This window comes from Rhinatrema bivittatum, chromosome 1 (genome assembly GCF_901001135.1).
Source record: "Rhinatrema bivittatum chromosome 1, aRhiBiv1.1, whole genome shotgun sequence".
NCBI lineage: Eukaryota > Metazoa > Chordata > Amphibia > Gymnophiona > Rhinatrematidae > Rhinatrema > Rhinatrema bivittatum.
In genome coordinates, this window is record NC_042615.1 from 80,848,059 (window position 1) to 80,875,844 (window position 27,786).

Genomic DNA, 27,786 nt, shown 5'->3' on the forward strand with positions numbered 1-27,786 from the left:
CAAAGCTTTGGGATCGTCTTCCTCTGCGCCGGAGAAGGACCAGGCCGAGCACTGTGGGAAGCATTGACATCTGCACGGACACTGGAGCAGCATCAGCCTCAGCCGAACTCCCTCCAAAGAGGCCCTGAGGGGGAGGAGGCCCTGTTCTCCTCCAAGCCCGGGAGCCCAAGGTGTTCCCCACCGATACTGGTGCTGGACACCGAGCCTCCGCGGACCCCCATGAATGCTCTGGTGGCGCCCAGCCTGCCGCCGCCTCCTCCCAGGTCAGTATTTTCTGCACCAGCATTTAGAAAGGAGTTGGACCACGTGGTTCAACAGGCAGTGCTAAATGCCCTTCAGGGTCTCCAGCAGCCACCAAAGCTGGGCCCCCATACCGGCATTGGAACCGGTGCCCTCCATGATGATGCCCCTCCTGGAAAGGCTGGACGTGTGCCCATACCGGAGTGCCACCTGGTGCCTTCTCTGCCACTGGTGCCTCCTCCCGTCTCCGGGCTCCTTGGAGAAGGAGGATGTGGCTCCATGCCCATCTTCATGGGCGGTGCCACTGATGCCAGATTCTGTTCTTGGGCACTTGGGCCACCCGGTGCCTCTGCGTCCACTGCAGGTCCCGGTGCCCTCGATGCCGACACAACCGCTGTCTATTCCCCTACACCGACCATTGGTGCCCGAGCCCTGTACTTTGGGTTCTGCCCTCCCTCCTCGACCCAGATAATTCAGTGGTGAGATGCCTCTTCAGAATACTCCTCGGAGGCCTCAAAGGACCTTCTGTCGGAACCTTCTCCCCAGACGAGAGACAGCGCTTGCCTCCCAAGGACTTATCCTTCATAAGCTTTGTGCGGGCGATGGCGGAAACCATCTCCTTCCAGCTTTTAACTGAACTGAAGAGGATGCCCGTCACAAAATGTTGGAGGTCCTCCAATTCGTGGATGTCCCTAAGGAGGTAATGGCTGTCCCTGTACATGAGGTACACTTAGACTTCCTCTACCGGCTCTGGGAACACCCGGGTTCTGTGGCTCCGGTCAACAGAAAGACAGACGCTACCTGTCTAGTGCAACCAGGCCCTGGGCTTCCAGAAGAGCCAGTTGCCTCACCAGTCAGTAGTAGTGGAATCAGCCCAGAAAAAATCCAAAAGGACCCGCCCTCACTCCTCCGCCCCTCCGAGGAAGGACCACAGAGCCTTAGACGTTCTAGGTCGGAAAGTTTTCCAAGGATCCATGCTTATTGCTCATAGAGTGGCATACCAGTAGTACATGAACCAGTACAACCGGAACCTCGGGAAACAGGTCCAGGAGTTTGCCGAGGGTCTAGAATCCATCCTCCAAAAAGGATTGGAAGCCAGGAAACATGAAGTAAGGGCAGTCTGTGACGTCTTTGAGATGGCGTCAAGGGTCTCAGCAGCAGGCATTCGTGCCAGACGCTGGGTCTGGCTGAAAGCCTCCGACCTTCACCCAGAGGTTCAAGACAAACTGGCTGACCTTCCCTCTACAGGAGAAAACCTGTTTGGGGACAAAATTTGGGATGCAGTGGCCCAACTCAGGGATCACCATGAGACCCATCGTCAGTTGTCTACTACCACCTCTGACCCTTCTTCGGCGACCTGAAGGGCGCCATGTAAGGATTCCAAAAAGCTATTTTACAGGCAACGGAGTTACCATCCTCCGGCCTCCCATGCACGTCCAGCTCGGGCTGCCCAAAGAGGCCACCCTCGCCAACAACGAGTGCCTAGGGCTCAGCCAGCCCCTGAGCCTAGCCCTGCAGCAGGCTTTTGACTGGCACAGAGAAAGCAGCAGCCTAACCCCTGTGCCCGCACATTCTGACCCTCCGGTGGGAGGCAGTCTCTGCCTATTTGCAAACAACTGGTTCCCAATCACCACCGACTGATGGGTGTTGTCCATCGTAGCACGGTGTTACCGCTGAACCTTCTCAATGTTCCCCCAGACTCCCCACCATCTCCGACGTGGAGCCTCGTGGCACACACAACGACCCTCGAGCTAAAACTCTCGGCTGTGCTACAGTCCAGAGCTGTAGAATCATTTTGCCGGGCTCAGCATGGCCAGGGATTCTACTCCTGGTATTTTCTCATTACAAAGAAAACAGGCGGCTTCCATCCCATCCTCAGCCTCCGGGCCTTAAACAAGTTCCTCTGGAGGGAGCGGTTCAAAATGGTATGGGTACCTTACTCCCGCTTCTGCATCAAGGGGACTGACTCTGCTCTCTCGACCCTGCTCTCTCAACCTACAGGACACCTACACGCACATTGGCATCTTTCCTCCGCACCCCTGGGTCTTCACAAAGTGCCTAGCAGTGGTGGGAGCACATTTGCGCAGGAACTGGGTGCACGTGTTCCCATATCTGGACGATTGGCTCATCAAGAGTTCAAGGGAAGGAGCCCTTCAGTCCCTGAATCTGACGATGAGAATCCTCTAATCACTGGATTAAACTACCCAAAATTCCAGCTGACTCCGTCCCAGCGACTCATCTTCATCAGGGCGGATCTGGACACCATAGTAGCCAAAGCGTTCCTTCCCAGTGAACTCATAGCCACCCTGGCTGGGCTAGCTATGTCCATCCGTCGCCGGCAGACTGCCTCAGCCCACCTGCTCCTGAAGTTGCTGGGTCACATGGCATCATCAGTGCATGTCACCCCAATGGCCTGCCTGGCCATGAGGGTCACGCAATGGACTCTGCCATCTGTAGCACCAAACCTCTCAAGAACTCTCCACACTGGTCCAGATATCCAAACCACTCCAACTCTCCCTCGCCTGATGGGCACAGGAATCCAACCTGAGCAAGGGACTGCCTTTTCAGCCCCCGACTGCTCAGGTGATCCTGACCACAGATGCCTCCAACTTAGCCTGGGGGGCCCATGTCAATGGCCTCTACACGAAAGGGGTGTGGTCGAAGGCCGAGGCGAGATGCCAGATAAACTTCCTGGAACACCGGGCGATGCGGTATGCACTCTACGCATTCCAGGACTGCCTGTCCAACAGGGTCATCTTGATCCAGACAGACAGCCAAGTGGCCACGTGATACGTGAACAAACAGGGGGCACAGGCTCCTATCTCCTCTGCCAAGAGGCAGCGCAGATTTGGGCCTGGGCCCTGACAAGTTCCATGCTCCTGCGTGCCATCTACCTGGCAGGGACCGAGAATGTGGTGGCAGACCACCTCAGTCAGACATTCCACCCCTAGGAGTGGTCTCTAAACCCTTATGTGGCAGATAGGATCTTCCACCGGTGGGGTCAGCCGGACGTGGATCTCTTTGCGTCCTCGCAGAGCCAAAAGGTGGACCATTTCAGCTCCCTGCACAAGGAAGGAAAGGAACCTGCCATGGATGCCTTCGCCCACTCCTGGAGTGCAGGTCTCCTGTATGCATACCCTCCGATTCCACTCATAGGCAAGGCTCTCATGAAGCTACAACAGGACCGAGGCTCCATGATATTCATAGCCCTGCATTGGCTGCGACAGGTCTGGTTTCTGATCCTCTGCGACCTGTCTGTCCAGTAGCCCATTCGCCTGGGCACCTCGCCTGACCTCATCACACAGGATCAGGGCAGGCTACACCACCCGAACCTCTGGTCATTGGCTCTCACAGCCTGGATGTTGAAAGGCTAGTGCTGCAGTCCCTTAATCTTTCGGACAATGTCTCGCAAGTCCTGGTAGCTTCGTGTAAGCCTTCCCCGTGGAAGTCCTACCAAGCGAAGTGGAGGAGGTTCTCGCCCTGGTGTGCGGAACAGGATCTTGACTCTCTCACTTGCCCAACACCTAGACTTTTAGACTACCTCTGGCGCCTCTCAGAGTTTAGACAACAGACTACTTCAATCTGGGTGCATCTAAGTGCCATCAGTGCCTACCACCGTGAAGTGGGCGACACTGGTCTCTGTGCAGCCCTTAGTGGGGAGTTAGTCCTCAGGAAACCCACCCGCCACCTCACGAAATTGGGTTAGTCTTCACTTTGTTATTTTATTTTTCGCTCGTTCTTTTCTGCTTTGATATGAGACTGAAGGGGGACCCCGTGTGGCTACGGGGTTAGTGGCATGCTGGGCTTGCTCAGTGTGCCAGTCAAAGTTCTAGAAAACGTTGACAAAAGTATCCCGTGCTGGGCTCCATGTGGTGATGTCACCCATCTGTGAGGACTAATATTCTGCTGTCCTGGGAGAACATCTGTTACAGGTATGCAACTCTGCTTTCTCTCAGTCTCACCCCCTGTTACAGGTTCACTGTGTGGGTGTGGTAAAACACAAGGACACAAAGGACCTGATACTTAAAACACAAACAGGGCTGGTGTCTTGCAGGTACTTCTCCACAGGAGAATCTTCCCTGAATGCAAATGAAGCCATTATCTTGCAGGCTGCCTTCCTGACAGGATCTGCTACTCAAAAAAAAATCAGTTTTGAAGAAGGCCCAAAGTTGAATATGTTATGCAATCACCTCTGGGGGTCATTTTAATGCTGTTATACATTGTAAGGTAGATATTCAGTGGACTGGTGAGTAGGAAAGTTATCTGGACATTCACCTGCAATTGTCCAGATAAGTCTGCTGTTGAATGTATCCAGCTAAAGTTATCTAGGATACTTCAGGACAAACGTTTTTTCAACCAGACTTACCCAGCTGAGTTTAGTCAAGTAGTGTTGAATTATCAGTACGCACTGGTTAAAATTTAGCCACTCCAATGGAACAGCACCATCATCGCTTCTTTTTAACTGACTAAATTATTTTATCCCATTCCCCCATTCTGTGCCCATGGAAAAATATTTTATTTTATAAGGTCTTTGTCAACTGTGTTACAATGCTGCTTTAGACACTGGGATCTTTTTAGTATGAGCTGCGAGATTATGGTCTTTTGCAGCTCAAAATACAAGATTGACCCCCATGCAACAGAGGAGGCTGATGTGCTATTAAGGAGTAGGGGGAAATTTTAAAATCTCTTTTGTCTAGATAACTCCAAAAGTTACCCAGACAGAGACTTTGAATATCAATCTATGTGTGTGTGTGATGTGTATATGTGTGTGTGTGTGTGATGTGTGTATATGTGTGTGTGTGTGTGTGTATATATATATATATATATATATATATATATATATACACACACATATATATATATTTCTCACAGGACAAGCAGGATGGTTGTCCTCACAAATGGGAGACATCGAGGATGGAGCCCACCACGGAAAAACTTCTGTCAAAGTTTAACAGAACTTTGACTGGCCCCTACTGGGCATGCCCAGCAAGGCACTGACCCTGCAGCCAGCAGGGGTCTCCCTTCAGTCTTCTTTTTTCCGCGCAGCAGTTGCCACGCGGTGAAAGGAGCTCCCTTACCACGTTCCTGACAGGAATTCGGTACTTTTCTTTCCGAAGAAAATTTGCCCCTCAGGGGTCTCCCTTCGACAAATTTTTGTCACCTTAGCGGAAACCGGTAAGTTTTTTGCCTTTTTTCCTCGACTACCGTCGAATTTGGCCCTCGAGGCCTGTTGGCACTTACCGAGCCCGCGACTAAATTTGGCCTTAAGCTATGGCGACGGGGTTCCGTCGATGTCCGGATTGTACCCGGACTATGTCAATCACAGACCCCCCATAGGGTTTGTGTTTTTGTGTTTGGGTAGTGAGCATGATGTCCTGACTTGCACCAAATGTGCCCTAATGACATCTAAGGGTCGCAAGGCCAGGATGGAGAAGATGGGGCTCCTCTTCCATGCACCCACCCCAACGCCATCGATAGCATCGACGTCATCGGAACCGGCACCGTCGAAATTGCACCACCATCGTCAACCCTCCGGTGACCGGCCACCATCGATGACTTCTCGGCCGTCGACTCCTGTCCCCTCCCCGGATGGGCGAGGAGACCGGAAGGACAGCATCGCCATCGACGGCACAAGTCTCAGGCCTGCTCGAGGATCCACAGTCATCGACCTCTGAACAGGCCGAACCAGCCGACTAAGAGGCCTCGATCAGACTTGGCACCGTCCACCTCTCGTTCGCAGGCATCGAGGAAACCCTCACCCTCTCGGGGTGTGGGGAGCCGTGATCCACCGGTTACGGTGGTCCCTCCGGCTCTGCCTCAGCCTCCCTCTCCGTTCGAGCCGGGTATTGTTACCCTGGTCTCCGGGCTGAACTGGACCGGCTGGTCCAGGAGGCCATCGAGAAAGCGATGCAAAGATTCCAACCTCCATTGGCAACAACCAGTCTCCGGCACCGATTCCGGCAACCGCCACTGCATCGACCCCGGGCACCGACTCCGCCACCGAGGAAGGAACCGACCACCGAACCTTTGTTGGAAGCGCTGGCACCGCTACTACAACGTATGGAAGCACTTGTACATGCCCTTCCATCGATGATTCCAGTAGCACCGACAGCGCCATCGTCTCCGACTGGATTTTCATCGGCGGGAGAAACACCGTTCCTGATTCCCCCTTCCGGGGTGGTCCCATCGGTGCCTTCTCGTATATCTCCACCGATTTATCCTTCGGCTCCATCGATTCCAAGACCGGCACCGACTCCATCGGCAGCACCGAAACCCTCGATGCCGTTCCCCAGTGCCGATTGTACCACCGGTTCCTCCCAAGGTTTCCTTCGATGCCTTCGGATCCTCAACCAGGTCCATCGGGGCTTCAACCCCCAAGTGATCCCTAGGATACCTGGGGGTGATGATACATCTTCTGACACAGATTTACCATCACCCGCCTTCTCCTACAGAGAGTAGAAAAAGATCTCCTCCAGAGGATCTCTCCTTTATTAATTTTGTAAAGGAGATGTCCGAAATTGTACCTTTTCAGCTGCAATCTGAGACCGATGACAGACACCAGATGATGGAACTGCTTCAATTTTTGGACGCTCCAAAAATCATCGCTTCCATCCCCATTCACCAGGTGTTTCTCGATCTCTTAAAGAAAAACTGGGAATCTCCATCTGTATCACCAGTTAACAAGAAGGCTGACTCCACATACCTCGTCCAGTCAGCACCAGGCTTTCAAAAGCCTCAACTGGATCATCGCTCTGTTGTGGTTGAGTCCGCACAAAGAAAGGCCAAGCGTCTAAAGCCACACTCCTCCACTCCGCCTGTCAAGGACAATAAATTCCTGGACAGTGTGGGACGGAAAGTGTACCATGGAGCTATGCTGATTTCTCGCATAGCCTCATATCAACTCTACATGACGCAATATAACAGAGCCATCCTTAAACAGATGCAAGATTTTGCTGACACATTACCTGACCAATACCAGCCACAGCTTCAGGCCCTTCTTAACAAAGGGTTTGAAGCGGGGAAAGCACGAGATCAGAACGGCTTATGACATCTTCGATGCCTCCACAAAGGTTTCAGCTACTGCCATCTCGGCCAGACGTTGGGCTTTGGTTTAAAGTCATCCAACCTTCGCCCAGAGGTCCAGGATCGTTTAGCAGATTTACCCTGCTTAGGGGACAATTTGTTTGGAGAACAAATTCAGCAAATTGTAGCTGAATTAAAAGATCCCACCACGAGACGTTAAAAACAACTCTCTTCTGTTCCGTCTGAGGTTTCCTCCAAACAACCACTTAAGAAGGGACTCTAAGAAGTCGTTCTTTCGGCCACGCCGTTACTACCCTCCATCGGCCAGGCCTCGTCCAGCTCGATCCTCTACTAGGCCTCAGCCGCGTCAGCCTAGGAAACAAAGGCCCTACTGTAGCCCCTCCTCCTGGGCCTGTGGCTGGCCTTTGACTCCCCTGTAGGGAACACATGCCAAACCCCTCTTCCAGACATTCCTGTAGGAGGTCGACTGTACCATTTTCTACAACCTTGGTTGCAGATCACCTCAGATCAGTGGGTGCTAACAATTATCGCACAGGGTTACCACCTCAACTTCATAACTCTTTCCGGCAGACTCCCCGCCTCTTCAAGCGTGGAGTCTATCCACCCATTTGGCTCAATTACAAACAGGAAGTATCTCTTCTTCTGCAATCAAATGCTATAGAACCCGTTCCTCCCTCTCAGCGAGGCAAGGGATTCTATTCCAGATACTTCCTAATCCAACCGAAAGAAATCAGGGGGACTACGTCCCATTTTGGACCTTCGAAGGCCCCTCAACAATACCTTCAAAAGAGAAGTTCAAAATGGTAACCCTAGGCGGCGCTGCTCCCCTCTGCTACAAAGATGGGGATTGGCTGTGCTCTCTCGACCTCAAGGACGCTTATACCCACATTGCGATCACACAATCCCATCGCAAATATCTGCGGTTTCTAGTAGGCCACGACCATTATCAAATACCGTGTCCTACCTTTCGGTCTGGCTTCTGCCCCCACGAGTCTTTACCAAATGTCTCGTAGTGGTAGCAGCATTCCTAAGGAAGGAAGGTGTCCACGTCTACCCCTACCCTGGACGATTGGCTAATCAGGGCCTCCACCCAACAGATAGCTCAATCCTCCCTAAAATTGACAATTCAAACACTCCTTCCTTAGGGTTTCTTGTCAATTACGAGAAATCTTGCTTAGTCCCGTCTCAAACCTTATCCTTCATTGGGGCAGACTTGGACACCTTACAGGCAAAGGCTTACCTTCCTCTTCAGAGGGTCCACACCCTAATATCCCTGGCTCGCCAGCTCCAGTCTCAGAACACTGCCACGGCTCGCCAGTTCCTCATTCTCCTAGGCCACATGGCATCCTCGGTTCAAGTCACTCCCATGACCCGACTAGCCATGAGAGTAACACAATGGACTCTACGACACCAATGGATTCAAGCTTTTCAGCCTCTGTCCTCCATAGTCACAGTCACACAAGCGCTGCGCCTATCCTTAACCTGGTGGACGACTCAGGTCAACCTCCTTCAGGGCTTACCTTCCACCGGATCCGCAAGTAATCCTAACCACCGACGCTTCTCACATCGGTTGGGGAGCCCATGTGGACGACTTCCAAACCCAAGGGTTATGGTCCAAAGAGGAAGCCGAACACCAGATCAATTTCCTGGAACTTCGAGCAATCCGCTATGCGCTCCGAACTTTCAAAGATCATCTATTTCATCAGATAATCTTAATCCAGACGGACAACCAAGTGGCCATGTGGTACATAAACAAGCAGGGAGGCACAGGCTCCTTCCTTCTGTGTCAGGAAGCTGCGCAGATCTGGGCGGAAGCCCTCTCCCACTCTATGTACCTCAGGGCCACTTACCTGCCGGGAGTAGACAATGTATTGGCAGACCAGCTGAGCCGTATCTTCCAACCACACGAGTGGTCACTCAACCTTCTCGTAGCGACCTCTCTGTTTCGAAAGTGGGGTTTTCCCCGCATAGACCTCTTTGCGTCCCCTCAGAACCACAAAGTGGACGATTACTGCTCTCTCATTCAGAGCCAGCACTCTCGGCCGAGGGATGCATTCTCCCTCAAGTGGACAACCGGTCTGCTCTATGCATTCCCTCCACTTCCTCTTGTGTCAAAGACTCTCGTGAAGCTACGCCAGGACGGAGGAACCATGATCCTGATAGCACCTTACTGGCCACGCCAAGTATGGTTTCCAATACTCCAGGATCTCTCCATCCGCAGGCACATTCCTCTGGGAAAGGACCCGCATCTGCTCACTCAAAACGACGGATGCCTCCTCCATCCCAACCTCCAAGCCTTGTCCCTGACGGCATGGATGTTGAAAGGTTAGTCCCTTCAACCATTTAACCTTTCAGATTCCGTTTCTCGGGTCCATGATAGCTTCACGAAAGCCTTCCACAAGAAAGTCTTATTCATACAAATGGAAAAGGTACACATCATGGTGCACTTCTCAGTCCCTTGATCCCCTTTCCTGTCCAATCTCCAAATTCTTGGACTATTTATGGCATCTCTCTGAATCCGGTCTTAAAACCTCTTCTATCAGAATGCATGTCAGTGGCGGTAGCCCCGCCTTCCATAAGGGTATTGGGGGTAATCCTATTTCAGTACAACCCCTGGTAACACGCTTTCTTAAAGGCTTGCTCCATTTGAAGCCACCTTTACGCCCTCCGGCCCCATCCTGGGACCTTAACCTGGTTCTTGGTCGTCTAATGAAACCTCCTTTCGAACCTCTCCACTCCTGTGACTTTAAATATCTCACTTGGAAAGTGTTATTCCTTTTGGCTGTTACTTCAGCTCACAGGATTAGTGAATTACAGGCCCTAGTTCCGCCTTACACTAAGCTCCTGCAGGACCGGGCGGTACTCCGCACTCACCCTAAATTTTTACCTAAGGTAGTTTCGGAGTTTCATATCAATCAATCTATCGTACTACCTATCTTTTTTCCCAAGCCCCATTCCAACTCTGGAGAGCAGACCCTGCATACCCTAGACTGTAAACGGGCCCTAGCTTTTTACCTAGACCGTACAGTTTCTCACAGGAAGAGCACTCAATTATTCGTCTCTTTCCATCCTAACAAGTTAGGACAACCTGTGGGTAAGCAGGCTCTTTCTTCCTGGTTGGCGGACTGCATTTCTTTTTGCTATGAGCAAGCTGGCATTACTTTTCAAGACCGTGTTAAAGCACACTCTGTGAGGGCCATGGCGACGTCAGTGGCACACCTTCGATCGGTGCCGCTTCCTGACATCTGCAAAGCTGCAACCTGGAGTTCTCTCCATACCTTTGCAGCCCATTATTGTTTGGACAAGGCTGGAAGACAGGACTCCATCTTCGGCCAATCTGTCTTGCGTAACCTTTTTCCAACCTGATGTACCAACACCCTTCCACCTGCCCGGTGGGGTGCGGATGCCCTTTCCCAAATTCCACCCCAGTTGTTGTGCCTCTTGCGTTGTTGGGTGCATTTGGTGCAAGTCAGGACATCCTCAGCTCGGTACTCACCCATTTGTGAGGACAACCATCCTGCTTGTCCTGTGAGAAAGCAAATGTTGCTTACCTGATGTAACAGGTGTTCTCACAGGACAGCAGGATGTTAGTCCTCACGAAACCCGCCCGCCACCCCGCGGTGTTGGGTTCGTTTCTTTTTACTTTTTAGGCACTGCCTGTAGCTTTGAAAATCAGACTGAAGGGAGACCCCTGCTGGCTGCAGGGTCAGTGCCTTGCTGGGCATGCCCAGTAGGGGCCAGTCAAAGTTCTGTTAAACTTTGACAGAAGTTTTTCCGTGGTGGGCTCCATCCTCGATGTCACCCATTTGTGAGGACTAACATCCTGCTGTCCTGTGAGAACACCTGTTACATCAGGTAAGCAACATTTGCTATATATATATACACACACACACACACACACGCATGGATATCGAAAGTCTTTACCCTTTTGAACATTTTTCACATTTGTTATATAAGTGTGTCAGACTTGCATGTATTTAAATAAGGAATTTTTCCCACTCATCAACATACCATTCTCCATACCTTTTTGGGCCCAAAATTTTTTATTGGGGACAAAACATAGAACTGAATAAATCCTCCCCCCCTACTGAGTCAAAACTCTGTGAGTCTGTTAGGAATGGCTCCACCAACTTTGTACACCTAGATTTTTCAATTTTATATCCTTCTTTACAAACCCATTCAAACCCCTTTACAAAACCATTCAAACTCTATCAAGCTCCTTAGAGAGCATTGATGGACAGCAATCTTCAAATCATACCACAAATTAGAGGTTGGGGCTGTCCAGGACATTTATCTTTTTGTTCTGAAGCTACTGCATTGTAACCTTGGCTGCATGCTTTGGGTCATTGTCATGCTGATAGGTGAACGTCTATCCCAGTTTCATCTTTCTTCAAAAGGGCAGCAAATTTTCCTCAAGGTCTTTTGTAGTCTTTTCTCCATTCATTGTCTCTTCTGTCCTATTAAGTGCCCCAGCCTCTGCAAATAAGTAATATCCTCATTTTCTCTCATTTTTCCAAACCTATGCAAAATTCTTATTTTTTTCATGAGGTTTATATGTCCGCTTCAACCTTTTCTAGAACCTGCAGACCTCAAAACTTTCACTCACTCACTTGTTCTTTCCAGACTAGTTTATCACAATGCATTATTACATGGTCTCTCTTCTGTCCAGGTTAGACGGATTCAAATGGTACAGAATACCGCATTTAAACTTGTTTTTGGAAAATCCAAGTTTGACCATATGAATCTCTCTCCTGGTTGAGCTACATTGGCTCCCAGTGTCTTTATACATTCTATTCAAGATTGGATGCCTGACCTTTAAGGCATTGGGGCACCCCCTTATATCTTTCTTAACTTCTTCCTACCTGCCAGTCACGTTCAGGAGCTTTCAATAGTGCTGTCTGCCAAAGAAAGATCCAGACAGATCTGCTTCTCTTTCCTACCCTCCTGTCTCTTGAATTCATTGCCACTTAGTATCCATCTTGAGAAAGATTACTTGAAGTTTAGAAAGGCCCAAAACACTCATTTCTTTCAATAAGCTTATCTACACCTTAATTATGTTGTAACCTAATCTTATAAGAACATAAGAAATTGCCATGCTGGGTCAGACCAAGGGTCCATCAAGCCCAGCATCCTGTTTCCAACAGAGGCCAAACCAGGCCACAAGAACCTGGCAATTATCCAAACACTAAGAAGATCCCATGCTACTGATGCAGTTAATAGCAGTGGCTATTCCCTAAGTAAACTTGATTAATAGCAGTTAATGGACTTCTCCTCCAAGAACTTATCCAAACCTTTTTTGAACCCAGCTACATTAACTGCACTAACCACATCATCTGGCAACAAATTCCAGAGCTTTATTGCGTGTTAAGTGAAAAATAATTTTCTCCGATTAGTCTTAAATGTGCTACTTGCTAACTTCATGGAATGCCCCCTAGTCCTTCTATTATTCGAAAGTGTAAATAACCGATTCACATCTACTCATTCAAGACCTCTCATGATCTTAAAGACCTCTATCATATCCCCCCTCAGCCATCTCTTCTCCAAGTTGAACAGTTCTTTTTTAAAATTTTGGTAGAACACAAAACCTTTTTTGCCATGTGGCTACAGTATCCCCTGAGTGTTCGTTTGCTTACATCAAATGGGATTCAAGTTGGGCTTTCTTGAGTAGTGGCTTCCTTCTTACCACCCTACCATACAGGCCAGATTTGTTGAGTGTCACATACATACTTTGACCAGCCTTGGGCATGGAAGCCTGTATCTTTTTCAAAGTTGCCATTGACATCCCTGATCAGTTTTCTCCTTGCTCAGTCATCCAGTTTGAAGGGATGGCCTATCTAAGCAGGGTCTTTGTGGGAAAATTATTTACAAAAGGACCAGTTGTACCTCTGTATTAAAGCATTTTTTTTTAAATAGACTAGCTGTGCACATTTCAAAAAGTTTTGTATTAAAGTAGCTTCCTCCATCCCTTACTATATAAGTGGATTAAAAAAAGTGAAAAAGGTGCAATGGTCATAGGATTCCTAAATCTCTAGATCAAGTCAAACATACCAAACCAAATAAGCACTTGTATATAATTGGTAGTTTACTTGTATAAATATATTGCTTTTTGAAAATCTTTTTGTGAAACACAACCACGAGCAAACAAAAATAAATAAATTAGGTGATTTCACGCTCCAAATATATATCATAAATGTGTAAACCGATTGTAATTAGTCATGTTATTGATCTTCATGGTGGAAGAATATTTTTCTACAGTGTTCTAAAGGGGATAAGATAAAATTGAAAATTCATAAACAATTTGTCCTCATAGAAAATATATCTGTGGTATTTCTAAAACACTTGTCTGGGTACATCAAGATGATTTTACAGCACTCTTCAGTTTGCTTCAAAAGAGATATAATTGAAATTTCATTAACAATTTGCCCTCAGAAAATATTTTTATGGTGCTTTTAAGTAACTTATCTTTATATACAGCAGAATGATTTTGCAGCAGTCCTATATGGACCATGTTCTTCTAGAGCAGCTTTTTCAGGAGGTTCAATGCAACCAGCAACGTGACATTTCTTAATGCAATAATTTTCAAATCATTTTGAGACCTGTAGGAAAATTAAAACACAAAATATCAATTCATTCTTCATTATAAAAGCAATGCATATATTTAGATAGTATCAAAAAAGTGTTTGTCTAAACACAACTAGACAATGTTCTTACCAGTATGCTGGCATGTCAGCTTCCTGACGCTGCGGATTCAACCGAACTAGACAACTCGGTAAGGTGCAAGTATGTTTTGTGTGTGTATGTATATGTGTATATATATATGTATATACACTGTGTATGTGTGTGCAAAAATATACAAAATATTGCAGCTATCCAAAACTCTGTTCCCAATTATAAACATACAAAAGAATAATATTAGAGAAGGAACCCTTTTTTAATTTTTACATTTTATTTTTCCTGTTTCAAATGTATTAAAAAAAAAACAAAACACCAAAAAACAAAAAAATAATCCACACCAAAAAACAAAAAAAAAAACAGTTGAGAGAAGATGAAAAACCATTTCATATAACACTTTACATACTCCACTTTGACTGGTTGTGTTGTACACGACACCAAATTTCAATCATACTTGGCAAAAAACTTGCTTGTTTTTATGTAAATGTGTACTTTCCCATGAACTATTTCTCTAAAATCTTCTCATATAAATAACAATCTGTCATTTCCCAAATGAAATCCTTTTGTGTAACTTTAAAGATGGGGAAGGAAGTGGAGCAATTTGCATTTTCCTGGTTGGCAAATTAAATTCTTATAAAAATTTGCAAGTGTGTGGCAGGAGCATATAGCACCTTGATATTTCTTGAGCAAGAAGATAATATAACACTTTATAATTTCCCAACAAAGGCCTGTGTAAGTGTTTTATCACATTGATATTCTACTCATCACTTATATGTTTACCCCTCTGTTATATTCTTAACTGTGTTTCTCCAAAGGAAATGCAACATAAATTAGCACATATCTTGTTCTATTCATTGACTCATCAGGGTCCAAAGGAAAGAGAGAGTTAACTTCATTAGTATAAAATGCTTTTCATGACTCCACAGCACAACATATAGAACCACTCAGATTCCGATTTGTGAGGCAGATTTTAAAACCTGCGCGTGGGCACAGATTTGTTTGCACAACCCGGTGCAAACAAATCTACGCCCGATTTTATAACATGTAATGGTGGCTGAAAATTTGATTTGTGAAATTTTGTAAGTAAATCTAGGTTAACACAAAATCAAGATGATATGCAAGATTCATGTTTTTCTTTTTGTTGTCCTCTGGGAAATAATCCACTCTACATTTATCATATGAGCAATATTAAATGTAATGTCTTAGAAAAGCATCTGTTACTTTTCTAAAGCCATTCTGTACTTATTTAAAAAGGGCTCCAGGAGCGATCCGGGAAACTACATACCGGTTAGCCTGACTTCAGTGCCAGAAAAATAGTGGAAAGTGTTCTAAACATCAAAATCACAGAACATATAGAAAGACATGGTTTAATGGAACAAAGTCAGCATGGCTTTAGCCAGGGCAAATCTTGCCTCACAAATCTGCTTCACTTTTTTGAAGGAGTTAATAAACATGTGGATAAAGGTGAACCGGTAGATGTAGTATACTTGGATTTTCAGAAGGCGTTTGACAAAGTTCCTCATGAGAGGCTTCTAGGAAAAGTAAAAAGTCATGGGATAGGTGGCGATGTCCTTTCGTGGATTGCAAACTGGCTAAAAGACAGGAAACAGAGAGTAGGATTAATGGACAATTTTCTCAGTGGAAGGAAGTGGACAGTGGAGTGCCTCAGGGATCTGTATTGGGACCCTTACTTTTCAATATATATATAAATGATCTGGAAAGAAATACGATGAGTGAGATAATCAAATTTGCAGATGACACAAAATTGTTCAGAGTAGTTAAATCATAAGCAGATTGTGATAAATTGCAGGAAGACCTTGTGAGACTGGAAAATTGGGCATCCAAATAGCAGATGAAATTTAATGTGGATAAGTGCAAGGTGATGCATATAGGGAAAAATAACTCATGCTATAATTACACAATGTTGGGTTCCACATTAGGTGCTACAACCCAAGAAAGAGATCTAGGCGTCATAGTGGATAACACGTTGAAATCGTCTGTTCAGTGTGCTGCGACAGTCAAAAAAGCAAACAGAATGTTGGGAATTATTAGAAAGGGAATGGTGAATAAAACGGAAAATGTCATAATGCCTCTGTATCGCTCGATGGTGAGACCGCACCTTGAATACTGTGTACAATTCTGGTTGCCGCATCTCAAAAAAAGATATAATTGCGATGGAGAAGGTACAGACAAGGGCTTTAGTCTTTCCCCTATGAGGAAAGACTAAAGAGGTTAGGACTTTTCAGCTTGGAGAAGTGACGGCTGAAGGGGGATATGATAGAGATGTTTAAAATTATGAGAGGTCTAGAACGGGTAGATGTGAATCGGTTATTTACTCTTTCGGATAATAGAAAGACTAGGGGGCACTCCATGAAGTTAGCATGTGGCACATTTAAAACTAATCGGAGAAAATTCTTTTTTACTCAACGCACAATTAAACTGTGGAATTTGTTGCCAGAGGATGTGGTTAGTGCAGTTAGTATAGCTGTGTTTAAAAAAAGGATTGGATAAGTTCTTGGAGGAGAAGTCCATTACGTGCTATTAAGTTCACTTAGAGAATAGCCACTGCCATTAGCAATGGTAACATGGAATAGACTTAGTTTTTGGGTACTTGCCAGGTTCTTATGGCCTGGATTGGCCACTGTTGGAAACAGGATGCTGGGCTTGATGGACCCTTGGCCTGACCCAGTATGGCATTTTCTTATGTTCTTATGTTTTTATCTTATGAGCAATTGTCTTAGAAAAGTTATTTTTTGCCTTCCTAAAGCACATCAATCACCCTTTGCTTTTTAAGGGGGTAAGAGAAAAGCAAAGTAATTTGCCCAAAAACAGAATTTAAAAAATCTGTACCAGCTGCTAGTCCTTGGAAAAACCTTGATACATAGAAACATCTGCCTGTGGAATTCTGGTTTCTTCATAGGAACTCATTGGGAAATGGCTCCTAAATCTTATAAGATAGTCTTTCTTACGTGTCATGGTACTTCAAGTGATTTATAAACAAATGGCAGGAGAAACTAAGGGCTGTATTTTGAAAAGGTTACGCGAGCTGGGCCTATTTTAAAAAGGCCTGGTGGAATGCATAAAGCCCCGGTACGCGTGTTAAGTCCCGGGGCTTGAAAAAAAGGGGTGGGGCGTTGGTGGGACGGGGTCAGTGGCTCCTGGCACAGTGGCCATTTGCCGCTGTGTCAGACATCGCATGCCGGCAATCGGCCAGAGGCAGAGGCAGGCGCAAAAGGTAAGATAATAATTGGGGGGGTGGGGTTTAGAGTAGGGCTGGGGGGAAAGTTAGGGGAAGGGGTGGGAAGGTTAGGTTAAGGGAAAGAGAACGGAGGAAGGCAGCGCGGCTCGGCGCGTACAAGGTGCACAATTGTGCACCCACTTGGCGCGCCGACCCCGGAGTTTATAATATGCGTGTTATAAAATCAGGCATACATGTGCACGTGCCGGGTAGCACGCGCGTATGTAGGCCGCGTGCACATGTTATAAAATCTACCCCAAGGATGGGGATGAAACATTTTTTAATGCGTTTTCTATGCATCCCGTGCTTCCCTCTAAATTTTTTGGAAAAGACAGTTCGGCATGCAAACCATACATCAGTTGATATTATATACTATGTTATTGCTTTGCTGTATAGTGATGTACACCACCCAGAGCTTTTATTAGGATTTGGGCAACTAATATACATAAGTAAATCAATCATTATGTATGTTTTGTGGAATTATATTGTAGGTATGTTGTATGCAGTTGGTGGTTATGATGGCGCATCTCGTCAGTGCCTTAGCACGGTTGAATGTTACAATCCAAGCACAAATGAATGGACCTACATTGCAGAAATGAGTACTAGACGGAGTGGAGCAGGTGACTATGGACGGAAATTAACAAAACTGAACTTAAATGCAAGTGTTCAATAATTAAGGAATTGTAGACAATTTTACATTAAGCAAAGTGATTTGTAAAAATTAAATTTTGCCTTTAGCTCATTTCGTTTCATGACACGTTCTGATATTTTTTTTAATGGTTTCTGTGGTTCAAGCAGTTAAGAGATCTAGATAACATAAAAACAGATTACTAGCTTATTATAAATATAGAAAATTATCAAATAGCATTGTTTCAGTGGCTGAAAATATTAGCATTTTTTTAAAAGTTTGTTTATGCCAGTAAGAAATGCAAATTCCTTAGGGTAAGAGGACTACAGATCAAAGCTCTGACAATCTTCCAACAGGAAGTTATCGTTGGACAGTAAACATTCTTAGAAAAAACTGATCAGACATACTAAAGCATAGAAAACACTTTTTTACTGTTTTATGTTTATTCCTGAAGAATACAGACATATTTTCATTTTGGGCTGAATCATATAGAAAAATAATTGATAAATCAGGCCTTCAGTTAAGACTCAAAAATCTTTATTGGCGTGACAATTTGTACGTGTTGCCAAAGTAATACTAAAAAGGTAAAAAGAAAGAATTAAAAAGTCTGAAAGAAAAAATATAGTCACAGAGTTCTGGTGATGATCAGTATAATCTCTGATCATATTACTTTTCAGGACCAGCCATAAGGTCTGATTTATTGTGCTGTTATAGCAATTGTTTTTTCTGTTTCCCTGAGGAACATACAGAGCTTTTCTGCCCATTCTTTTGTGCAAAAATAAAAGGTAACAAAAAAGTGAACTAAAACAGCAGCCACACTACTTTATATATTCTTTTGTGGGAAGTCCATCCCAGACTGAGTTTATGATGATATATGGGTATGGACTCCCCCTGTCTGTCTTGTTTGGAATTAATGTGCTCTTTTTCCTAGATCTCACCACAACACTATTCCATATTTATTAGCTAGCATACCAGTAGCATGCCTTAGCTTGTTGCAAATTAGTAAGCTTAATATGTGTAATTCCTTTTTGTAGGGGTAGGTGCATTAAATGGTTTATTATATGCAGTTGGCGGTCACGATGGCCCACTGGTTAGAAAAAGTGTTGAAGTGTATGATCCTGCGACCAGTATGTGGAAACAAGCGGCAGATATGAACATGTGCAGAAGGAATGCAGGTATTTATCAAGCTGCATGCAAAACATACGAGCAAGTAGGGTTTGTCTGAGATCATTTCATAATTGCAGGGAGTGTTTTAAATGCATAGGGGTAGATTTTAAAACTGCGCGAGTGCGTCCATGTGCACACGCTACCCTGCGCGCGCACATGGACATGTGTGTGGGGGTCTGCGCACGCAAGGGGGGTGCACAATTGTGCACCTTGCGCGTGCCGAGCCGCGCTGCCTTCCCCCGTTCCCTCCCAGGCCACTCCGAAATTGGAGAGGCCTCGGAGGTAACTTCCCTAACCCCCACCCCACCTTCCCTTCCCCTACCTCCCCTGCCCTTCCCCCCCTACCTTTTTCTTAATTTTTCTTTTATTGTAAAACTTACTTCAGCCCTGGGGCTGAATTGAGTTGCGCGCGCCGGCTGAGTGGCAAATGGCCGCTATGCTGGGAGCCTCTGGCCCCCTCCCCGCGCCTTTTTGCAAGCTCCGGGACTTACACGCATCCCAGGGCTTTATAAAATAGGCCCAGTGCACGTAAGCCACTATGCACGTAAATCCACTGGATTTACGTGCGTAGAGCTTTTAAAATCTGTCCCATACTGTATTGTACAGCATATTTGCAGCTATTTCCGTTTTTAAAGAGCTGTACTATGAATCCATGTGTTATGAAAGAGCTGTAATGCTTCTTTCTCTCAATTTATTTCCAACTACATATTCCCTCTTACAAGTTGAAAACTATTTTATGAAAACAATTCTTGGGACGTTCTTTGCTTTAAAACAAAGCAAAGGTGAGTTCCAAGAAGCACTCAGAAAATGGATACTTACATATTTAATTTTGTTTTTGAAACCCCTATGCTGGTTTCCAAAGTGAGAGCTGTATCCAGTATGCTGGTAGGAGACTGGCATAGGAAGGAAAATCAGACCACAGCTTCTGTTTTTCAACAAAGTGTGTACAAATGGTACATCTTTGCTGCTATAATTGCTGTTACCAAGGGCAGGGAAGGAGGCAAATGATAGGAGGTAATGGTTGTGAGAATGAGAGCAGAATCTTTTTTTTTTTTATATCATCTACTCTTTAGATACTATTTTTCCAAGGACAGGCAGAATGACCATATGTTTCATATCATCTCATGGTGCTGACAGAGGAAGCATCTCTTAGTCTACTGGAAAAACTTTTCCAGGCTTGTGTGAAATTTCATATGCAGCCACTGCCTTGCAGCGCCCCCTTAGAATATTTTTGTCTGCAGTGGCATTTAGTTTCTTCTCTCTTTTCCAGTCTACAATTCATTGCCAAAATGTCTTCTTTTTTGCAATTAGATCTGCTAGTTACTTTTTGCTCTGCCTGTCCCATAATTTTCACAGGTTTTTAGCACTTCAAAGTTGTTGGGGGGTTTTTTGGTTTTTTTGGACGCAGCTGTTTAGTCTGTTTCAAATATTTTGCCCTTTAATGTTGCTTCCAAGATTTTCCTGACCACAGGCAAGTTGTTGACCAGTGGCTTCAAACTTTGCCCCCAGCTACAACCATAAGATGTCTATAACGGATCATCATCAAGTTTGCATGCACTGCTCGGGGACAGAGCACAGTGTCTCTGTGTGGCATCTACTCTAAAAACCAGGTCTGCCAAGCTCTAGAGACTGAAGGTACTCAACATAGTCTCCACAAAGAAACAGGACAAGTACTTCCACACTAGCAGCAAAGGACCCAGTAGTTGCATCATCCCTTAGGTAAGCATTTGGCACTGAGGGACTGCCACATAACCTTCAAACTAAGACCGAAAGTGCAAGAATCTTTCCTGTCTGGTGAATGAGAACAATCCTTGGAGTCTAGTTTGGATCCTAAGAGTTGGCACCAAACATCAAGTGACACCTTTGGCACTGTTCTTCATCAGCACACAGGTCCAAGAGCAGGGAGATGCCAGCCCTTGCTGTGTGTGTACAAGTGGTTTTATCTGGAGCTGAGCTCATCTTCCATAGCTGAGACTTTAGCTGTGACTATCTCCAGGGTTCAGAATCCCAACCACTACTACTTCCCCTTTGGCCACCCAGGAGCAGCTTTCCTCCGTTACTGAGACTTTTCCAGCTTTTGCCTCCGGAGTAATGGAGAAAGAAGTGGACAACATAATTCTGAGGTCTCTCAATTGATGCTGAAAGCTACAAAGTCATCTCAAATTCCTTGATGCTCCTAAAAAAAATTGGTAGCAGTGCCTTCCACCATTTTCTTAGAATGTATTTAGGAAAATATGGGACACTCCACTTTCGGTACTTCCTGTGGGTAAGAAGGCAGACATAAGAAGTATTACATCCAAACAGCTAAAGGATTCAACGATAACATTTTGTGGTCACTCAGTCAGCCCTGAAAAGTCCAAGTTTGACTTTTGGATGCACAATGATGTGATTCCCAGAAATGTGATCTTTACAAGAAAAAAAAGTATTTTCAGAACACTGTTCTTCAGTTGCACATAGATTCCTATCAAATCTATATAATGTGTGTCGCAGGTCATAAATTGACCCCTTAGTTTTATAAAGCAATTTCTACAGCAATGATTTACCATTTTAAGATGATTAAAAAAAAAAAAAAAAAAAAAAAATTATATATATATACACACACACACAACACACATATATATATATATATTTTGGCTCTCATATTTGGCTTTGCTGGGAAATGTTATTTGAATAATGTGGACATCTTTATTACCTTAATATTAAACTCATGTAACTTATTTAATTAACTGATCAAAATTTTTTTTTAAAGGGGTTTGTGCTGTAGGTGGTCTTTTGTATGTTGTTGGAGGTGACGATGGTTCATGCAATTTGGCATCAATGGAATATTTTAACCCAGCCACTGATAAATGGATACTTGTGCCATCATGTATGAGCACAGGGAGAAGTTATGCAGGTAATTGATATTAAGCTTATTGACACATTTCTTATTTTATTTCATACAATTGGGTTTGAATGATAAAAAGTCGAAAAATTATTTATCAAATGTGTGTATAATTAACATGATTATATAGACATTTAATAAATGTATTTGATAATTGTATTTCACAGGCATACAATTCTGCATTAATTATTGTAAGTTATACAATTTGGTGTATAGCTTCCATACTTTCTGATAGGTTTAAACTAATGTAGTTCAAAAATCATTATGTGTCACATGCTACTTACTATTCCAGGTACTCTGTGAGTGTGTGCGTGCGCGCTTCATATTAACCTTTTGACCAATTATAAAGCTGAAACTTTGCAAATTAATTGGGCAAGCCTTGAACATGAAAAGTCTGAAAACCAAAATTATATTTTAAGGAGGGGAATAGGACCCTGAAATGTTCTTTCATAGCCTAATTATTTATCAGTATTTTCTATTAAATATAGTAGTGCTACAAAGTGCCATGTCATCGATGAGTACCGTATTTTCCGGCGTTTAAGACGACTTTTTAACCCCTGAAAATCTTCTCAGAAGTCGGGGGTTGTCTTATACGCTGGGTATCATCTTATAGGGCAGTGCTTCTCACAGGTGTGTCGCGTGCTCCCGGTCTCTCCTGCTGCTCTTCCTTCCCTGCTGCCGTTGCCGCTGGGCTATCAGCACGTTCAAGCCCAGCGGGAACGGCAGCGGTGCAAAAAAAAAAAAAAAAAAAGCTGTGGCATCCGCGGCTGGCCTTTTCTTCTTCCCACCCCCCCCCCCACCCCCCTTGACCCGGAACAGGAAGTGATACGCGGTGCGCGGGAAGGAGAAAGAGCCGTGCCGCATGAAAAAATAGCGGCGACAGCAGCATCGGCCCCCGAGCAATCGAAGCAGCTGATAATAGGGAAAGGAGACAGCAGCGTGAGCCTCCTGCGGCCAATGGGATTCTTCTTTCTTGGCCTGCGGGGGCTGGAGGAGGAGGCTGCAGCAGCTACCATTTGTGTTCGGGGGGAGGGAAGAGGAAGTGAGTGAGAGAGAGAGAGAAGCAGCCAGCCAGCCTGTGTGTAAGTGAGAGAATGCATTTGATTGAGAGCATGTGTGTGATTGAGAGAAACTGGTCAGAGAGCTCATGTGTGTGTATATGTGAGAGACAATGAAAGTGACTGCTCAGAGAGATGACTGACGTGTATGTGAGAGAGAGAAAAAGCATGGAAGTGAGAAATCTGGGTATGTGAGAAAGCATGGGAGTAAGCCTGATTATGTGAGAGAGAGCATGGGAGTAAGAAGCCTGATTATGTGAGAGAGAGCATGGGAGTGGGAGGGCTGTGTGTGTGTGCATGCATGAGAGAGAGACTGGTTGATAAGGTGACGGTGTGTGTGAGAGAAAGACTGGTGTGTGTGAATGTGAGAGAAAGAATGTGATTCAGGGAATGAGAAGCCTGTGCACGTGGAGAGCGAGCATGGAAATGAGAGAGAGACTGGTGTGTGTGTGTGTGTGTGACAGAGAAAGTGATTATGAGAGTGAGAAGCCCGTATATGTACGGTAAGCAGAACACGGGAGTGGGAAGCCTGTGTGTGTGTATGGCATGAGAGAAACTGTTCAGGAAGGTGTCTGGTGTGTGTGTCAAAGACTGTTTGGGAAATGATTGGTGTGTGAGACACAGAAACTGGTCATGGGGCTATGACTGGTATGGTGTGTGTGTGAGAGACATGGGCCCTAAGGAAGAGGAATAGGAGAGCTGCTGGAGGGGGTAAGTAAAGGTGGCTTTTTAAGTTTATTTTTCTTGATTGACTGCCATTTTAATTATTTAATATTATGTGATGTGTCTGCTTTTTTGAAATATTTTATTGGTGTTTGGAGAATGTTTAATAGTTTTTATGAGTTTTTAATTGTTGGATGTTATTCTGTTCATAGCTGTTTTGAAACATTTATTCTGCTTATTAGTTTATTCTGCTTATTAGTTTTACAATTATTTCTGTGTGGGGATCTCTAGCTGCTTGCTAGTTCTGTTTTCCTAATAAGAGGTGTATTGGTTTTTAGGGCCTGATATACGGTATTTGTAGTGTTGCCCTTTCATAGATAGGGTTGCTCCTGTTTGAGTGTAAAATTATTTTTTTTCTTAAAAATGTGTATAAAACGGGGGGGGGGGGGGGGGTCCTCTTATACGCCCAGTCGTCTTATACGCCGGAAAATACGGTATTTTGTGCATTTAGCTACTACTAATTAGGCAAGCTAATGGAAATAGGAAAAAAACCCACTTTGCTGCACATAGGATGATTTCTGTCTGGTTCATGTGTCCCAGAAAACACTGCATAATATCCTACTTCCTTTTTCTCCTGTTTTCCTCCCTGCTTCCTGTTTTTTTAACCTATTACCATGGCTCTTAAAATTATTGAAAAATTATTTTTTTTGGATTGGCTGGCTCCATATTATGAACTCTTCACTGAGAAGGACTATTACCTTCTATCTATCCTGAAATCAGCAATTTTTGTCTTTCTGAAAAATCATTGCTGAATTGTGAAAGTCATTTTAATTATATGCTTGTTTCCAGTTCGCCTTTTCTGAATAAACTAATTGAACAGTGACTGATCAATTGGAAGACCTAGTATCCCAAACAGACTGACTTGATATTTTGGTTTTAGGCATGGTCATAGTGTCAAGACAGTTTTATGTTCTCTAAAAGGTTATTGCCATCAAAGTTTAGATAAAAGTGACTCTGCAGTTTTAATTCTACTTGACTTGTCTTCTGTGTTCAACACTATTAACTATTCTGTTTCATTAGATTGTCTTCCTTTGTTATGGATGGCACAGTATAGCTCTGACAGGCTTCTTTAGTCAATAGATTATTATAGATAAATGGTGAGCCATATGTTCTGAACCCTGTGTAAGGGGGAAGAGGAATCCCCTGTATTCAAATTCTATCTTCAGCTATTGGAAAATTACATTTCAGCATTTGGTATCTGATATTTTGCATACATGGATAATATTCATTTACTGACTCTTTTGGGGAAAGACCCAGAGTTGCAGTTTAGAAAATATATTTTTTTGTGTTCAGGTTTTCTTGGTTAAAGCAAAATAAATTACCGTATTTTTCGCTCCATAAGACGCACTTTTTTTCCCCCAAAGGTGGGGGGAAAATGTATGTGCGTCTTATGGAGCGAATATAAAAAAAAAACCAAACAAAAATCTAACAAACACCCCCCCCCCCCCCCCCGACTCCCCCAAGACCTGCCGACTTAATTTCCTACAACCCCCCCCCCCCCCAAGACCTGAAATTAATTTCCTGCAACCCCCCACCCTCCTGACCCCCCCCAAGACCTGCCAAACGTCCCTGGTGGTCCAGCGGGGGTCCGGGAATGATCTCCTGGGCGCGGGCCATCGGCTGCCAGTAAACAAAATGGCGCCGACGGCCCTATGCCCTCACTATGTCACTGAAACCGACCGCTGCTATTGGTCGGTCTCAGTGACATAGTGAGGGCATAGGGCCGTCGGCGCCATTTTGTTTACTGGCAGCCGACGGCCCTATGCCCTCACTATGTCACTGAGACCGATCGCTGCTATTGGTCGGTCTCAGTGACATAGTGAGGGCATAGGGCCGTCAGCTGCCAGTAAACAAAATGGCGCCGACGGCCCTATGCCCTCACTATGTCACTGAGACCGACCAATAGCAGCGGTCGGTCTCAGTGACATAGTGAGGGCATAGGGCCGTCGGCGCCATTTTGTTTACTGGCAGCCGACGGCTCACGCCCAGGAGATCGTTCCCGGACCGCTCCTGGACCCCCGCTGGACCACCAGGGACGTTTGGCAGGTCTTGGGGGGGTCAGGAGGGTGGGGGGTTGCAGGAAATTAATTCGGCAGGTCTTGGGGGGGTCAGGAGGGTGGGGGGTTGCAGGAAATTAATTCGGCAGGTCTTGGGGGGGTCAGGGGGGTGGAGGTTGTTAATTTAAAGGGATGGGGGGGGGGGTTTGGGGGTTCCCACAGAAAGAAAAATTTTCTGATCTGGGGAGTGGACCGAAATGGCCCTCCCCAGACCCGAAAACAAAATGGGGAGAAAAAAAAAACCTATGCACTCCCCTAATTTGCTCCATAAGACGCCCAGACGCAGAGCCGGTTTAGCACAATTTTTTTTTTTTTTAAATTTTCCCCCTCTGAATCCTAGGTGCGTCTTATGGTCAGGTGCGTCTTATGGAGCGAAAAATACGGTAACTTTAAATCATTCCAAGTCTGAAACACTTTGCATCCACAAATATTGGCCTTTCATAGAGACCTGAGTAAAGTAATCAATGGTATATCTCTTGTAAGGACAAACCAAGGGGGGGTCATTCATCAAATCATGTTAGGTCATTATTGTGGGCATTAGGGGCCTAATGCCTGCGATAACGTCATAACGCATGTGATAAATATCACATTGCGAAATGCATATACAAATATGAAAAATGTATTCAAGTCGGAGGAGTTTGGGTAAATAGAAATGAGGGCTGTCTAACGTTGCATACGATACCATAACACACGCTATTGTGGGATTTAACGCCAGAGATAGCTACACCTTTTTTTCCTAGCGTTATGCCTGCAATAGCTGTGCGTTATGGCTGAAGTGGGATTTGCGACAAATATCACAAATCCCGTTTCGAGAAGGAGAGGGGAGCCTCTGAGGAAGTCCACTGATTTGTGAACTTTTTATATCACTGTAAGAGGGGACATTTTGAACTCGGAGTGAGGTTTGTGGGGCGAGTTGGGTTTTGAGGGGGCAGTTTAACATGCACAGTCGAACGTACGAACAGCACAGTTACCATCAGTGAAGATTTAATGTGATTTGGCTTGAGGAAAGGTAAAAGACGAGTAGGTTTGTACCACGTTCTCTCTATCTAGCATGATTGCAGCTAGGTAGATAGTGCATCAAGCTAGGTGAGAGAACATGGTACAAATCTTTTACCTTTCATCACTCCTATCAAATTAAATCTTTACTGATGGTAACTGTGCTGTTCATGAGTACGACTGTGCATGTTAAACTGCCCCCCAACTTGCCCAACAAACCTCACCCCAAGTTACTAGTGCTCCCTCTTACAGTGGTATAGTTAATTATTTTATGAGCCTCCACAGTCTCTCTCTCTCTCTCTCTCTCTCTCGCCAGCAGCAGCCCAAAATGTGATACATTTTACGTGTGTTGCGGTAAAATAACTATGTGATGCGGTATCAGGAAAATTAACCTAACCAAGCCCCCCCCCCCTTTTTTTTTTATCACAGGTGCTTTTCTCATGAAATTTATAGCAAAATAGTGAATCTAGGCCCAAGTTGGAAGCATCAGAGATATATTAGATTGTACTTTGGCTTTAGAGGCTCAGATCAAGAGGGTTTCCAGAAGCTGTTTTCTAAAATTGTTTTATTAGATAAGATTAAACCATTCTTAGAAGTGGAAGTCTTAGAAAAGCTACCCATATCTTAATTTTTAACTCATATTGACTTCTGTAACTCTGTCTTCCTAAAAAGAATGTTCAGTCTTTGCAGCTATTTCAAAATTCAGCTGCTAAACTCATTTTGAAATCTTAGTCATTGGGTTAGAATTTCTCCTAGTCTTGCTGATCTTAATTGGTTCCCAGTTAAATTTCAGGTGATCAAAGTTTTGGTGCTTATTTGTAAAGTATTTTGTAATATACGGCTATTTATATCAAACAGCTTTCCTGTTATATGCCAAGTAAATTTGTGTTCAGCAGGAAAAACATCTCTCAGCCAAGAAATGGGTAGTGCTGCATTTAGCCAAATCTCAAAAACAGGTATTGCATTGTACCAACACTTTAGAGCTCGCTGCCCATTGCTATAAGATTGAAAAGAAAGTACTTTTGAAATCTTGGCTTTAAGCTTTTAAAGATTAAAAATGTGTATTTTATAATGTTTTTTAG

The 27,786-nt window shown here is 44.9% G+C and overlaps 1 protein-coding gene across 6 annotated transcripts in view; it reads left to right on the top strand.

The window, feature by feature from the left end:
• The window catches only part of KLHL2 (kelch like family member 2), a 334,713-nt gene that overhangs the window by 305,529 nt on the left and 1,398 nt on the right, over window positions 1-27,786 (top strand). For 5 of the 6 annotated variants that reach the window (XM_029571086.1, XM_029571005.1, XM_029571240.1 and 2 more), the window contains 3 exons: window positions 17,686-17,814; window positions 18,857-18,997; window positions 21,739-21,882. In XM_029571086.1, coding sequence (XP_029426946.1) covers window positions 17,686-17,814; window positions 18,857-18,997; window positions 21,739-21,882 — 414 coding nt within the window. Of the gene's footprint in view, window positions 1-17,685; window positions 17,853-18,856; window positions 18,998-21,738; window positions 21,883-27,786 lie in introns of those variants that run through there. The other variant, XM_029571313.1, reaches the window with a different exon arrangement.